General features: G+C 45.4%; 1 protein-coding gene across 2 annotated transcripts; it reads right to left on the bottom strand.

Annotated features, from left to right (window-relative positions):
• Positions 1-1335: 1335 nt before the first annotated feature.
• On the bottom strand, positions 1336-13518 carry LOC116579524 (myeloid cell surface antigen CD33-like). 2 transcript variants are annotated; one of them, XM_032324998.1, is made up of 7 exons: positions 13338-13518; positions 12888-13271; positions 12404-12682; positions 12126-12173; positions 11802-11898; positions 11487-11568; positions 1336-1907 (listed from the first exon to the last, which is right to left on the bottom strand). In XM_032324998.1, the coding sequence occupies exons 1-7, from the start codon at positions 13378-13380 to the stop codon at positions 1743-1745; spliced, it is 1098 nt and encodes a 365-aa protein (XP_032180889.1). In that variant the 5' UTR covers positions 13381-13518; the 3' UTR covers positions 1336-1742. The 2 variants fall into 2 exon arrangements, with proteins under 2 accessions (XP_032180889.1, XP_032180888.1); XM_032324997.1 differs by having other exon boundaries at positions 12888-13518.
• Between the last annotated feature and the right edge of the window lie 729 nt (positions 13519-14247).

The raw sequence follows: 14247 nt of genomic DNA, 5'->3' as shown, positions 1-14247 counted from the left end.
ATGTAGGGAAGGGAGAGTTAGGTCCCAAACATTTTTTTACACCACACCAGCATCTCCCATTTGTTTTTAGGAGTCATTTTATGACTTTATGGCCTTATACTTTATCCCTGTCATGGTTTTGGTGCTACTGGTGGAGGTAGGGCTGTTTTTATTTAAGTTGATTTTTAAATAAAATATTGGGCTTTTGAGGAGGAAGATTACAACTTCCTGCATGCCTCCACCAACCATCTCAAACCTGACATCTATTTTCAAGTTTATTTTGAAGGATAAGAGGGTGCCAGACAGATGAAGATCTGGTGATGGGTCTTCCTGGAAAAAGGATGTGCATGCACAAAGATGGTGAGGAATTCACAAGCAGGGGAGCACTTAGAGAATGGCATGAGGGACTGATGGGTCAGGATATGGAGATGCAGAAGTAGACTGGGTAAAGTTGAAAACAGCCTGGAATAGAGGTTAGACAACCGTGGGTTGTCTGCTTTTGCAAATAAAATTTTGTTGGAACACAGCCACATTAGTTCATTTGTGGAATGGCTATGGCTACATTTGCACTACAAACACAGAGTTGAATAGTTACTAGGGTCCTTACAGCTTACAAACCCTAAAATACTTGCTATCTGGCTCTCTAAAAAAAAAAAAAAAAAATTTCTGACCCTTGACCTGGAATGTCAAATTAGAAGCTTGTAAATTAGTCTTTGGGGCTGAGGAGATGGGGAGGTATTTTGACTGTGGTCAGCCCTGAGTTTTAGGAAATTCTCTAAATGTTAATATGTGATTTTGCTTCTAACAAGACTAGTAGGAGGCAGGCAGGATGGAAAGGGAAGATTCAGGAAGGGAGAGGGGTGATGCTGGAGGCAAAGTCAGGAAAGGGACCCATGGGGAGGGTTTTGTTTTTCTGATAAATATTCAATAATATTTATCATTAAATAATACATCTGGATCTATAGTTTATTTTTTCCAGCTTTATTGAGATATAGTTGACACATAACATTGTGTGGGTTAAATTATACAATGTAATGATTTGATAGATGTATACATTACAAAATGATTACAACATGGGAGAGTTTTGAAAGTGAGACTGACACATTGCTGGTGTCCCAACAGAACACACCCAGCCTAGGTGAGATGTCACCAACACCTTTCTGTTCAAGGGGGAAGGAACTAGTGTGCACCAAACTTTCACAGTGCATCAGGGCCTCTGCTGGGTCTTTTCTTTTCTTTTATTTTTAAAGATTTTATTTATTTATTTGACAGAAAGAGGTCACAAGTAGGCAGAAAGGCAGGCAGAGAGAGAGAGAGGAGGAAGCAGGCTCCCTGCTGAGCAGAGAGCCCGATGCGGAACTCAATCCCAGGACCCTGAGATCATGACCTGAGCCGAAGGCAACGGCCCAACCCACTGAGCCACTCAGGCGTCCTGCTGGGTTTTTTCTATATGCACTTTTATTTACTCCTTGTGGCAGCCCTGTGAGGTGGGACTTCTTATACCCATTTTGCAAAGCAGGAAATCAAGTCATGGAGCGGTAAAATGGTTTGCCTGACGTCATACTGTTGATAAATGAGAGCATGGATTCCACCCCAGGCCTCTCTGGTTGTAAAGCCTTAGTTTCAATATAGCAGGAAACTCACATTCAGGAGTTTGTAAACCCATTGCCTATGGGGTTGTTAACTCTCCAAGAATCAGCCTTTGGTCCCCCTTCCTGGAGGGTATGGCTGCTCTCTCCAAGACTGATGCGCCAGATGGTTCCTCATTGGGTCCTGATCTCTGAGTATTCTGCATAGGTGCCCTTCTCCATTCTGTGAAAGCTGACGGAGGCATAATGCAGGTCTTGCTCCATTTCTGAGGTGGGGGGCACTCCTGCAGAGATTGTGGGGTCAGCAGGGAGGTCTGACTTGGACTCCTGCTGGTAATCCTGTTTAGAGAACAAAGAAGGGGTCAGAGGAAGGTGGGGGTAGGGGTCTGAGGTAGGGTGAGGAGAAGGCAGAGAGGGTCCATGAAGTGAATTTGATTCTGACTGGACATTGTTCTTTGTTCCAATCTTTTATCGAACATTTTTTATATGACAAATCTAACACTATTGGTTGTTTTCAAATTTTACTAAACAGTCACTCAGACCTGTGTGGAAAAGACTATTATTTTACAGAAAGAGAAACCAGTTCTCAGAGAGGTTACACATCTGTGATCATGAACTCAACCCCAGTCTCTCCGGCACAGGATACATGGGAGGGTGTTTACGAAAAGCTCGCTTTTCTTCTGGGTGTGTCTTCTTCATTCTCACACTGCTACCACATTCACAACACCTCTGACACCGATGTGTGGGGTTTTCACCACGTCAAACAATTCTCCAACACTAGCTGGGTGGCCTACAGTTCAACTCAATTCTGATGCTCTCTACCCAGAGATAACACCAAATCCAGAGATTAAAGGCTCAGATTTACAAGGAGCCCCACCCCCACTTCACCTGCTTAGAGGTCCAGGTTGTCACCTGTGTTTGTCACCTGACAGCTCTGACCAACTGGTTATAAATTAGCAATTGTCATGAGCCCCACCTCAGGTTCCATTCATTTTCTAGAGTGGCTCACAGAACTCAGGAAAGCAGTTTACTTACTGTTTACCAGCTTATTATAAAAGAACGTGATAAAAGACACAACACAGATGAACAACCAAATGAAAACATGCCCAGGGTGAGGTGTGGGGAGAGAGTGGAGGCTTCCACACCCTCTCCAAATACATTCCCGTCATCTCCATGTGTTCACCAACTTGGGAGTTCCTTGAACCCCATACTTTGGGATTTGTATGGAGACTTCATCATGTAGACATGATCAATCACTAATTCCATTTCCAGCCTCTCTCCCCTCTTTGGAGAATGGGGGAGAGGCAGGGATGAAAATTACAAGCCTCTAACCATGGGGTGGTCTTTCTAGTGACCAGTCCAAACAGGAGCCCACCCAGAGTCACCTTGTTAGTACAAAAGACACTCCTATCAGGGCGCCTGGGTGGCTCAGTGGGTTAAAGCCTCTGCCTTCGTCTCAGGTCATGATCCCAGGGTTCTGGGATGGAACCCCGCATCAGGCTCTCTGCTCATCAGGGAGTCTGCTTCCTCCTCTCTCTCTCTGCCTGCTTCTCGGCCTACTTGTAATCTCTATCAAATAAATAAATAAAATCTTTAAAAAAAAAAAGATGCTCCTATCACACAGAAAGTTCCAGGGGATTTTAAAGTATGACCATTTTCTGCTACAGACTAGTTTCTCTCTAGATTTATGGTAATATTTTTCAAAAGTATTTCCACTTCCCATCTTCCCATTTTCTCTTGAACTCAAACCAGTCAAGTAAACTTCCTCTCCCAGGAATCCAGATCTGCTTTTGACAAGAAACAGCTGTGACACACACCATTTGCTAAATTTAAGGTTCATTTCTGAGAACCTATCTTGCTGGACTTACTAGCATTTGAAACAAATAAGCATTCTCTTCTCTCTGAAGCTTCATCTCCCTTTGGCTATCAAGACCCAACCCTACACTCTCCTGGTCATTTCTTTTTTCTCAGTGGTTTTCTTGTCATCTCCACCCTGTATCTCTGTGTCTCCCACTTACTTATACTACTCAGGGTAATCACACTGGAGTCCTCTTTGGGATTTATGAACGTGTATGGACATCCATAACATCTATGACATCTGTAGAGTTATCACTGGCATCTATCACACCCATTAAGTAGAGGCAGTGAACTATCTTTGCTCATATCCCACATACACTCTCTCAATCCATTAGCAAATCCTCATTCATCATTGTTACACACAACTAAGTCCATCTTATGGACTGAACTGTGTCCATATGTTGAATTTGTAAGTTGAAGCTCTAACACCTCATGTGACTATTTGGAGATGAGGTCTTTAAAGAGGTAATTAAGTTTTAACAAGGACATTAGGGTAGGACTCAAAATGACTCATGTCCTTATAAGAAGAACAGACAGTGGAGATGTGTGTACACAGAGAAGAGGTCAGGTGAGGATATAGAGAGGAAGCAGACCATCTGCAAGCCAAGGGGAGAGTTTTAGAAGAAGACACCCTGCAGGTACCTTCATCTCAGACCTCCAGCCTTCACAACTGCTTCTGAAAATGTTTCTGTAGTTTAATCCACTCCATCTATAGTATCTTGTTATGGGAACCCTAGCAAACTGACACAGTCTGCTTTCCCTCTCACCTGGATTATTGGAGTGTCTTCCTTATCTGGTCTCCTCTTTTCTGCTCTAGCCTGCTATAGGCACTCTCAGCAAAGCAGCCAGAGTGATTCCATTAAAATGAACATCAGTTTGGGGAACCCAGCTGACTCAGTTGATAGAACACACAACTCTTGATCCCAGGGTTGTGAGTTCAAGCCCCACATTAGGCATGGAGTTATTTAAATTAAAAAAAAAAAAGAGCATCAGTTCATGTCTGTGAAATAATAGAAATATAGATAGATAGATAGATAGATAGATATAGATATAAATATAAATATAGATATAGATTCCTGCACAGATTTCCTAAAACCATTATAATTTACTAAGTGAGAAGAGTGCTAGGAGCATCTTCTGTTCTAATGTTCAGAAACAGAGCTCCTAAATTCTTTGGAATTTCTTGGATGACAGCGGCATCTTTTGTCTGAATGACATAAATCTGGGTGGGCTCCTGGATGGGGGCTGGTCACAGAAAGGCCAAGCTGTGGTTAGAAGCTTGGAAGTTTCAGCCCCATGTCCTCATCTTCCAGGAAGGGGAGAAAAGCTGAAAATGGAGGTAATGATCTATCATGTCTACGTGAGGAAGCCTCCATAAAAATTCCCATAGTATAGGGTAGGGGGTGAAGGTTGGGGAGCTTCTGGGTTGGTGAACACATGGAGGGGCTAGGAGGGTGGACACACCTGCAAAGGGGATGGAAGCTCCATGCATCTCTTCCATCTGGGTGTTGATCTCTAGCCTTCATCACATCCTTTTATAATAGACCGGCACCCAGTAAGTGAACTACACTCCTGGGTTCTATGGACCGCTGTGACTAATTAAAACTGAGGAAGGGGCTTGTGGGAATTACTGATTTACAGTCAGTTGGTCAGAAGCACAGGTGACAACCTGGGCTTGGGACTGGCATCTGAAAGGGGGTGGGGCAGCCTTGTGGGGCTGAGCCCGTGAGCTGTAGGATCCAACCTGGCTCCAGATAGATAGTGTCAGAATTGAGTTGAATTGTAGGACACCCAGCTGGTGTCAAAGAGCATTATTTGGTGTGGGGAAAACCCACACACATTTAGTGACAGTAAGTGTTGGAAATAGTTCTCTGTGGTTTTCCTTTATATAGTCACCCTTCTCAAAATACATAGGTAGCACTAAACGAGAAAAACATGCAGCCAAGAATACTATATCCAGCTAGGCTATCATTGAAAATAAAAGGAGAGATTAAAAGCTTCCAGGACAAACAAAAACTGAAAGAATTTGCAAATACCAAACCAGCTCTACAGGAAATATTGAAAGGGGTCCTCTAAGCAAAGAGAGAGACTACAAGTGGTAGATCAGAAAGGAACAGAGACCATATACAGTAACAGTCACCTTACAGGCAATACAATGGCACTAAATTCATATCTCTCAATAGTTACTCTGAATGTTAATGGGCTAAATGCCCCTGTCAAAAGACACAGGGTATCAGAATGGATAAAAAAACAAAACCCATCTATATGTTGCCTCCAAGAAACTCATTTTAAGCCCGAAGACACCTCCAGATTTAAAGTGAGGGGGTGGAAAAGAATTTACCATGCTAATGGACATCAGAAGAAAGCAGGAGTGGCAATCCTTATATCAGATAAATTAGATTTTAAGCCAAAGACTATAATAAGAGATGAGGAAGGACACTATATCATACTCAAAGGGTCTGTCCAACAAGAAGATTTAACAATTTTAAATATCTATGCCCCCAACGTGGGAGCAGCCAACTATAAAAAAAATTAATAACAAAATCAAAGAAACACATCAACAATAATACAATAATAGTAGGGGACTTTAACACTCCCCTCACTGAAATGGACAGATCATCCAAGCAAAAGATCAGCAAGGAAATAAAGGCCTTAAACGACACACTGGACCAGATGGACATCACAGATATATTCAGAATATTTCATCCCAAAGCAACAGAATACACATTCTTCTCTAGTGCACATGGAACATTCTCCAGAATAGATCACATCCTCGGTCCTAAATCAGGACTCAACTGGTATCAAAAGATTGGAATCATTCCCTGCATATTTTCAGACCACAATGCTCTAAAGCTAGAACTCAACCACAAAAGGAAGTTTGGAAAGAACCCAAATACATGGAGACTAAACAGCATCCTTCTAAAGAATGAATGGGTCAACCGGGAAATTAAAGAAGAATTGAAAAAAATCATGGAAACAAATGATAATAAAAATACAATGGTTCAAAATCTGTGGGACACAACAAAGGCAGTCCTGAGAGGAAAATATATAGCGGTACAAGCCTTTCTCAAGAAACAAGAAAGGTCTCAGGTACACAACCTAACCCTACACCTAAAGGAGCTGGAGAAAGAACAAGAAAGAAACCCTAAGCCCAGCAGGAGAAGAGAAATCATAAAGATCAGAGCAGAAATCAATGAAATAGAAACCAAAAAAACAATAGAACAAATCAACGAAACTAGGAGCTGGTTCTTTGAAAGAATTAATAAAATTGATAAACCCCTGGCCCGACTTATCAAAAAGAAAAGAGAAAGGACCCAAATAAATAAAATCATGAATGAAAGAGGAGAGATCACAACTAACACCAAAGAAATACAAACTATTATAAGAACATACTATGAGCAACTCTACGCCAACAAATTTGACAATCTGGAAGAAATGGATGCATCCTAGAAACATATAAACTACCACAACTGAACCAGGAAGAAATAGAAAGCCTGAACAGACCCATAACCAGTAAGGAGATTGAAACAGTCATTAAAAATCTCCAAACAAACAAAAGCCCAGGGCCAGACGGCTTCCCGGGGGAATTCTACCAAACATTTAAAGAAGAACTAATTCCTATTCTCCTGAAACTGTTCCAAAAAATAGAAATGGAAGGAAAACTTCCAAACTCATTTTATGAGGCCAGCATCACCTTGATCCCAAAACCAGACAAGGATCCCACCAAAAAGAGAGCTATAGACCGATATCCTTGATGAACACAGATGCGAAAATACTCAACAAAATACTAGCAATAGGATTCAACAGTACATTAAAAAGATTATTCACCACGACCAAGTGGGATTTATTCCAGGGCTGCAAGGTTGGTTCAACATCCGCAAATCAGTCAATGTGATACAACACATCAATAAAAGAAAGAACAAGAACCATATGATACTCTCAATAGATGCTGAAAAAGCATTTGACAAAGTACAGCATCCCTTCCTGATCAAAACTCTTCAAAGTGTAGGGATAGAGGGCACATACCTCAATATCATCAAAGCCATCTATGAAAAACCCACCGCAAATATCATTCTCAATGGAGAAAAACTGAAAGCTTTTCCGCTAAGGTCAGGAACACGGCAGGGATGTCCATTATCACCACTGCTATTCAACATAGTACTAGAGGTCCTAGCCTCAGCAATCAGACAACAAAAGGAAATTAAAGGCATCCAAATCGGCAAAGAAGAAGTCAAATTATCACTCTTCACAGATGATATGATACTATATGTGGAAAACCCAAAAGACTCCACTCCAAAACTGCTAGAACTTATACAGGAATTCAGTAAAGTGTCAGGATATAAAATCAATGCACAGAAATCAGTTGCATTTCTCTACACCAACAGCAAGACAGAAGAAAGAGAAATTAAGGAGTCCATCCCATTTACAATTGCACCCAAAACCATAAGATACCTAGGAATAAGCCTAACCAAAGAGGCACAGAATCTATACTCAGAAAACTATAAAGTACTCATGAAAGAAATTGAGGAAGACACAAAGAAATGGAAAAATATTCCATGCTCCTGGATTGGAAGAATAAATATTGTGAAAATGTCTATGCTACCTAAAGCAATCTACACATTTAATGCAATTCCTATCAAAGTACCATCCATCTTTTTCAAAGAAATGGAACAAATAATGCTAAAATTTATATGGAACCAGAAAAGACCTCAAATAGCCAAAGGGATATTGAAAAAGAAAGCCAACGTTGGTGGCATCACAATTCCGGACTTCAAGCTCTATTACAAAGCTGTCGTCATCAAGACAGCATGGTACTGGCACAAAAACAGACACATAGATCAATGGAACAGAATAGAGAGCCCAGAAATAGACCCTCAACTCTATGGTCAACTAATCTTCGACAAAGCAGGAAAGAATGTCCAATGGAAAAAAGACAGCCTCTTCAATAAATGGTGCTGGGAAAATTGGACAGCCACATGCAGAAAAATGAAATTGGACCATTTCCTTACACCACACACAAAAATAGACTCAAAATGGATGAAGGACCTCAATGTGCGAAAGGAATCCATCAAAATCCTTGAGGAGAACACAGGCAGCAAACTCTTTGACCTCTGCCGCAGCAACATCTTCCTAGGAACAACGCAAAAGGCAAGGGAAGCAAGGGCAAAAATGAACTATTGGGATTTCATCAAGATCAAAAGCTTTTGCCCAGCAAAGGAAACAGTTAACAAAATCAAAAGACAACTGACAGAATGGGAGAAGATATTTGCAAACGACATATCAGATAAAGGACTAGTGTCCAGAATCTATAAAGAACTTAGCAAACTCAACACCCAAAGAACAAATAATCCAATCAAGAAATGGGCAGAGGACATGAACAGACATTTCTGCAAAGAAGACATCCAGATGGCCAACAGACACATGAAAAAGTGCTCCATATCACTCGGCATCAGGGAAATACAAATCAAAACCACAATGAGATATCACCTCACACCAGTCAGAATGGCTAAAATCATCAAGTCAGGAAATGACAGATGCTGGCGAGGATGCGGAGAAAGGGGAACCCTCCTACACTGTTGGTGGGAATGCAAGCTGGTGCAGCCACTCTGGAAAACAGCATGGAGGTTCCTCAAAATGTTGAAAATAGAACTGCCCTATGACCCAGCAATTGCACTATTGGGTATTTACCCTAAAGATACAACCATAGTGATCCAAAGGGGCACATGCACCCGAATGTTTATAGCAGCAATGTCCACAATAGCCAAACTATGGAAAGAACCTAGATGTCCATCAACAGATGAATGGATCAAGAAGATGTGGTATATATACACAATGGAATACTATGCAGCCATCAAAAGAAATGAAATCTTGCCATTCGCGACAACATGGATGGAACTAGAGCGTATCATGCTTAGCGAAATAAGTCAAGCAGAGAAAGACAACTATCATATGATCTCCCTGATATGAGGAAGTGGTGATGCAACATGGGGGCTTAAGAGGGTAGGAGAAGAATCAATGAAACAAGATGGGATTGGGAGGGAGACAAACCATAAGTGACTCCTAATCTCACAAAACAAACTGAGGGTTGCTGGGGGGAGGGGGTTTGGGAGAAGGGGGTGGGATTATGGACATTGGGGAGGGTATGTGCTTTGGTGAGTGCTGTGAAGTGTGTAAACCTGGTGATTCACAGACCTGTACCCCTGGGGATAAAAATATATGTTTATAAAAAAAATAAAAAAATTAATTAAAAAAAAATACATAGGTAATTGTGGAGCACTGCAGCCTCCATGCCTCTCCATCTTCATTTCCTCCTACCTGCCATTACCCTCCGCCCACCCCCACACAGCTCTCCTTAACACACACTGTCCAACTTGCAGTTTCTCCCACACATCAGGCATGCTCCAACCTCAGAACCCTCCAAACCTTGCTTAGATAGAGCCTTGGTGATGGTCTCGGGGCTCACACTACACTCCTTCACTTTGGCTGTGGTGGGTGTTTTCTCAAAGATTCCCTCATTCTGCCATCCCTCGTTCTGCCATCAAACTCCCCTCCAAAGCATCATTTCCTATCAATTGTTTGCATATTTTTTTGCTCATCTGTTCACTGTTTTCATCACCCCACCCACCCAGTAAATATAAGTCCTTGGCCGCAGGGACATTTTCTATTTGTAACATATACATTTATAAGAATATAGATATTACCCAAGCACCAGAACAATCGGCAAGTGGAAGATATATGCGAAAGGAATGAATGCGTGTATGGTTACTGCAGATCATGTGTTCAGAAGCTTCAGTGGTATCCACCTTAATCAGAGATTCATTGACTGATTGATTGATTACTTTTTAAAGGAGGCTCCACACCCAGCATGGAGCCCAGCATGGGGCTTGAACTCATGACCCTGAGATCAAGGCCTGAGCCAAGTTCAAGAGTCTGATGTATAACTGACTGAGCCACCCAGGCTCCCCCTTAGTCAGAGTTTTAAATAAATAAATGTCTGTCAGAGCTCGGAGATGAGCAGAACCAGGGCAGGATGACACAGACACATGAGAAGGAGCGCACGGCCCAGCAATGATTCTGAGATGCATAGAGCTCACTCCGCTTGAAGCGAGTGAGCAGGCCAGTGTCAGGGGTTGAAGCATTGACGGGGGCTCTGGTGACTGGGTTTTCTGCCCCAAATGCCAGACCTGTTGTGGAGGAGCTGTGCTTTTCAGACCTGGGCCTGTGGGACAAGGATCTTCACAGAGGAAAGGTGGGAGGGCTGCAGCAGGGTAAGGACTAAGAGGGGAGCCCAGCCCGAAAGGAATGATTGCATTACTCTGTAATGAGAAGAGCACGGACGTGCTCTGCTGCATTCTTGGTGCAGGGAGAGCAAGGCTGGGGCAGCACAGGGTTGGGTCTCTGGCGGGGTGTCAGGGACACAAGTGCCATCAGGGAGGCAGACAGCCAGCAGGAAGAATATGTTTAGGAGTGCATTCACGACGTGTTTCTGAGGCTTTAGCATCTGGGACCTTGCTGACCTTGGGAGAACTGTCCTTGCCAGAGCCAGCCAGTCTCTAGAGATGGAGAAGGACTGCTGGCAAGCCTGCCTTTCATGTGCAAACCAATCCGTCCAAAGCTGACATTCTGGGCCCCTCTTCCTTAGCCTAATCACCCCCAGCCAGGCACCAAACAACTCATAACCTGCTGAAATGATTCAAACTAATCAATCCTGAATCTGCTTACCCTGTCTCACCATGCCTTTCCTTTGCAAACCACAATAAAGGCCCTACCCCTGACTCCCTTTGCCCCCTCTGCCTCCTGACCCACCCTAACCCTGCCCCATGTGGTCCTGTGTGGAGGGGTGTGCCTCTCTTCCTGAGAACTGTGGGTAACAGAGTGCCTTTTCAGTGACAGTCAGCTCCTGATCTGTTGGTCTCAGATGCCTGAAGGATAAAACCTACATTTTCAAACAAGCAGGAAGGTGATGAGCTCATTTCTGGGCACGCTAAGTAGAGCGTGGCTGTGGGCCACCCCGGGAAATGGGGAAGAGAGTTTGCACGCCAGGATGCCCACGTCACTCACCAGGGGAGCTGGCTCTACGACCGGGGGGCTGCCATCCATGCCCACTGCTCTCCGGGATGCTGTCTTCCTGCAGCTCTTCACTCTGATGGAGACACCAGTGTCTCTGACATGGGGTACCTCTTCTGAGGCGGGTGGAAGGTAGGGCAAGCCTAGGAGCCTTCATATCAAGGCTTTGTAACAAGGTCCCCATGTTCCTAGACTGCTGGGACCGAGCTGGGAACACACTCGTACCTGGCACTCTTTGCCTTTGTTCCAGGACCTCACAACCCCTACAAGTCCCACTTCTCCCCCCTCCCCCATACCCACCCAGCTCACCCAAAGAAGATAAGGCAGAGGCAGAGAGCAAGCAGCATGGTGATACCAGCTCCCGAAACGGCACCTAGAATCACTCCTGACCAGATCCCCAGTTTCCCTGTAGACAGAGACACCTGGGGTGAACTCCAGTCTTGAGCATGGGCAGGTCACTTAGCAAGACCAGAGTGAGAGGGTATGAAAGAGAGTGCTGAGGGGGTTTCTCATGTCTAACTACAGCCCCCCACTCACCCCCCCCCCACCTGTTGAGTCTCAAGTCCCACTCTGACTTAACCAGACAGAGACCCTGGACAGTCAATGCCTCATGGATGGGAGGCTCCTTCCTACCTGGGCTGTGTCCCAGGCAAACACCAGTTGTTGGGTTCTGTGTGGCACCTGGGATGGGAAGAGGGGATTTCCCTCTTCAGTGAGGCAGGGGCATGTGAGATACTTGTAGGTATCTTCTCCTCATCCCCAGAAACCACAGAAACACAGGAGGGACAGGGCTTGAGTCCTTCTAGGTCTCACACTCAGACAGACCTCCCAGTAAAACTCTGAGACTCCCCAAACTGATATTCCTGCCCCTCACCCCTGCAGGGAATCAGGCATTCTTGCCCCACACTCACAGGTGACATTGAGCTGGATGGTCCTTTCCACCATCACACCAGCTGCAGGGAAGTACACTTGGCAGGTGAGGTTGGTACCGTGGTCCTGGGGTCGTGGGATGAGGGTGAGCACCGAAGAGAGGTGAGTCCTGGGACCCAGGGAGGTGAGGGCAGCTGACGTCCAGGAGAAGATGGGCAGCGTGCTCCTCTCACAGGCCCAGGGCACAGAGCAGGTCAGGTTCCTGGGGTGTCCAGACTCCAGGGTCCCCGGGATGAGGATGTCAGGTGTGTGGTTCAGAGCTGTGAGGAGATGGGGAGACATGGGAATCAGGAGGAGGGTCCGAGGTGAGACCCTGAGAGAAGCCTCAGGCTTTGGTCCAACTCCTGCTCCTGAACCTTGACATGTGTTACCTCTAACCCCTCCCAGGAAGGGGGTGTCCCATCCCAGCTCTGACCCAGGACCCCTGTCCTTCCTCTGCAGCCTCTCCTGAGGTCTCCTCCTTACCTGTCACTTGCACGGAAAGCAGGTTCTCTCTATAACTGTAGCTCGGAGAAGACTGTCTCTCCATCCTGAAGAAGTATGTCCCCGAGTCCCTTCTCTGTGCTTCTCTGATGTCCAGGGAGCAGTCATAGGCCTGGGGGTCCCCAAGGAGGAGGAATCGGCCCTGGGTGTCCTCCTGCACTTTACGATCTGGGTTGTTTGTGGCTACTGGAGCACCGTGGTGTGCACTGGGCCCTTCCCGGAACCAGTAGCCATGAACAGGGGAAGACGGGGCCCAGTAGTCAGTGGGGTAGGAGAAGTGGCAGGGCACGGAGATGCATAGGCCCTCCTGCACCATCAGGGACTTCTGCATCCGCAGCTGGTATCTTGAGTACTGAGCCAGGGACCCTGTGGAGAATCGAGGGTCAGCAGCAGCCCCTGCCCACCTGGCCCCCTCCCCTTGGCCCACTTTACCTGTCCAGAGCAGGGGTAGAAGCAGCAGCAGCGGCAGCAGCATCTTTGAGATGGAGGGTATGTGGGCCTCCTGTGGGTGAGGGAGAAGAGGAAGACAGCGGGAGGGAGGCTGAGGGGGACCCACGGGAAGCTGGGGAGGAGCACAGGGCCTCGTGGTTCACAGAAGAGGAACTACAGCTCAGAGCTCTCTCTGCTCTCTACCCAGAGCCGGCCACACCCTTGGCTGGACACAAGGGAGACCCACACGGGAAGGAGAGAGCAGGAGCAGACCCATGTCCTGCCCCTCATCTCAGCACTTTCTTCTGGCACCAGAACCTGGCCAGGACCTCTGAGGACACATGAAGCCTGGGACACAGTGAGTCTCCTAAGGTCTCTTCCACCTGAGGGGCTTGTCTGAGCAGCACGTGTACACCGGGGAGCTAGTCAATTCCTGGCTAGACCTGGAGGGTCACAGTCTCATCTTGATCCTTGGGTGTTCTGTCCTGCAAGGTGGAGGATTCTATAGGTCTGTGTGAGCCATTGGGGCAGAAGAGAAGAGATCCTGGGTGAAGAGAAGGCAGCAGCCATTCATACATTCATTCATTCATTTTCCATGAGCTTAGTGAACATCTGTGTTGGGGGAACTGGAGACGAGACTGCTGGACCTGGCCTGGTCCATCCTGTGATGCGGTCCCTACCCAGGGAGCCACTTCCTCCGTAGACACACTGGACTTTCTCTTTGTCCCTGTGAGGTTCACAGCTGGTCTTTTTTAAAATGTGTCTGCTAATGAACCATGGAACACTACCTCAAAAACTAATGATGTCCTGTATGGTGACTAACATCACATAATATAAATAAACAAACAAACAAATAAATAAATATGTCTGCTGATCCACTGGATATTTTCTAAATATACAGGATTGGGTCCTT

Source organism: Mustela erminea, chromosome 19, assembly GCF_009829155.1.
Source record: "Mustela erminea isolate mMusErm1 chromosome 19, mMusErm1.Pri, whole genome shotgun sequence".
NCBI classification, from domain to species: domain Eukaryota; kingdom Metazoa; phylum Chordata; class Mammalia; order Carnivora; family Mustelidae; genus Mustela; species Mustela erminea.
This window is presented reverse-complemented; position numbering and strand designations above follow the sequence as displayed.

Bases quoted from the DNA above. Each gene is read 5' to 3' on its own strand.
- LOC116579524 (XM_032324997.1), bottom strand. From the start codon at position 13,380: ATGCTGCTGCCGCTGCTGCTGCTTCTACCCCTGCTCTGGACAGGTAAA. The intron at 12,683-12,887 runs GTAAGGAGGAGA...ATCTCCTCACAG, and splicing joins GCTTTCCGTGCAAGTGACAG to CTCTGAACCACACACCTGAC. The intron at 12,174-12,403 runs GTGAGTGTGGGG...TTCCCATCCCAG, and splicing joins CATCCAGCTCAATGTCACCT to GTGCCACACAGAACCCAACA.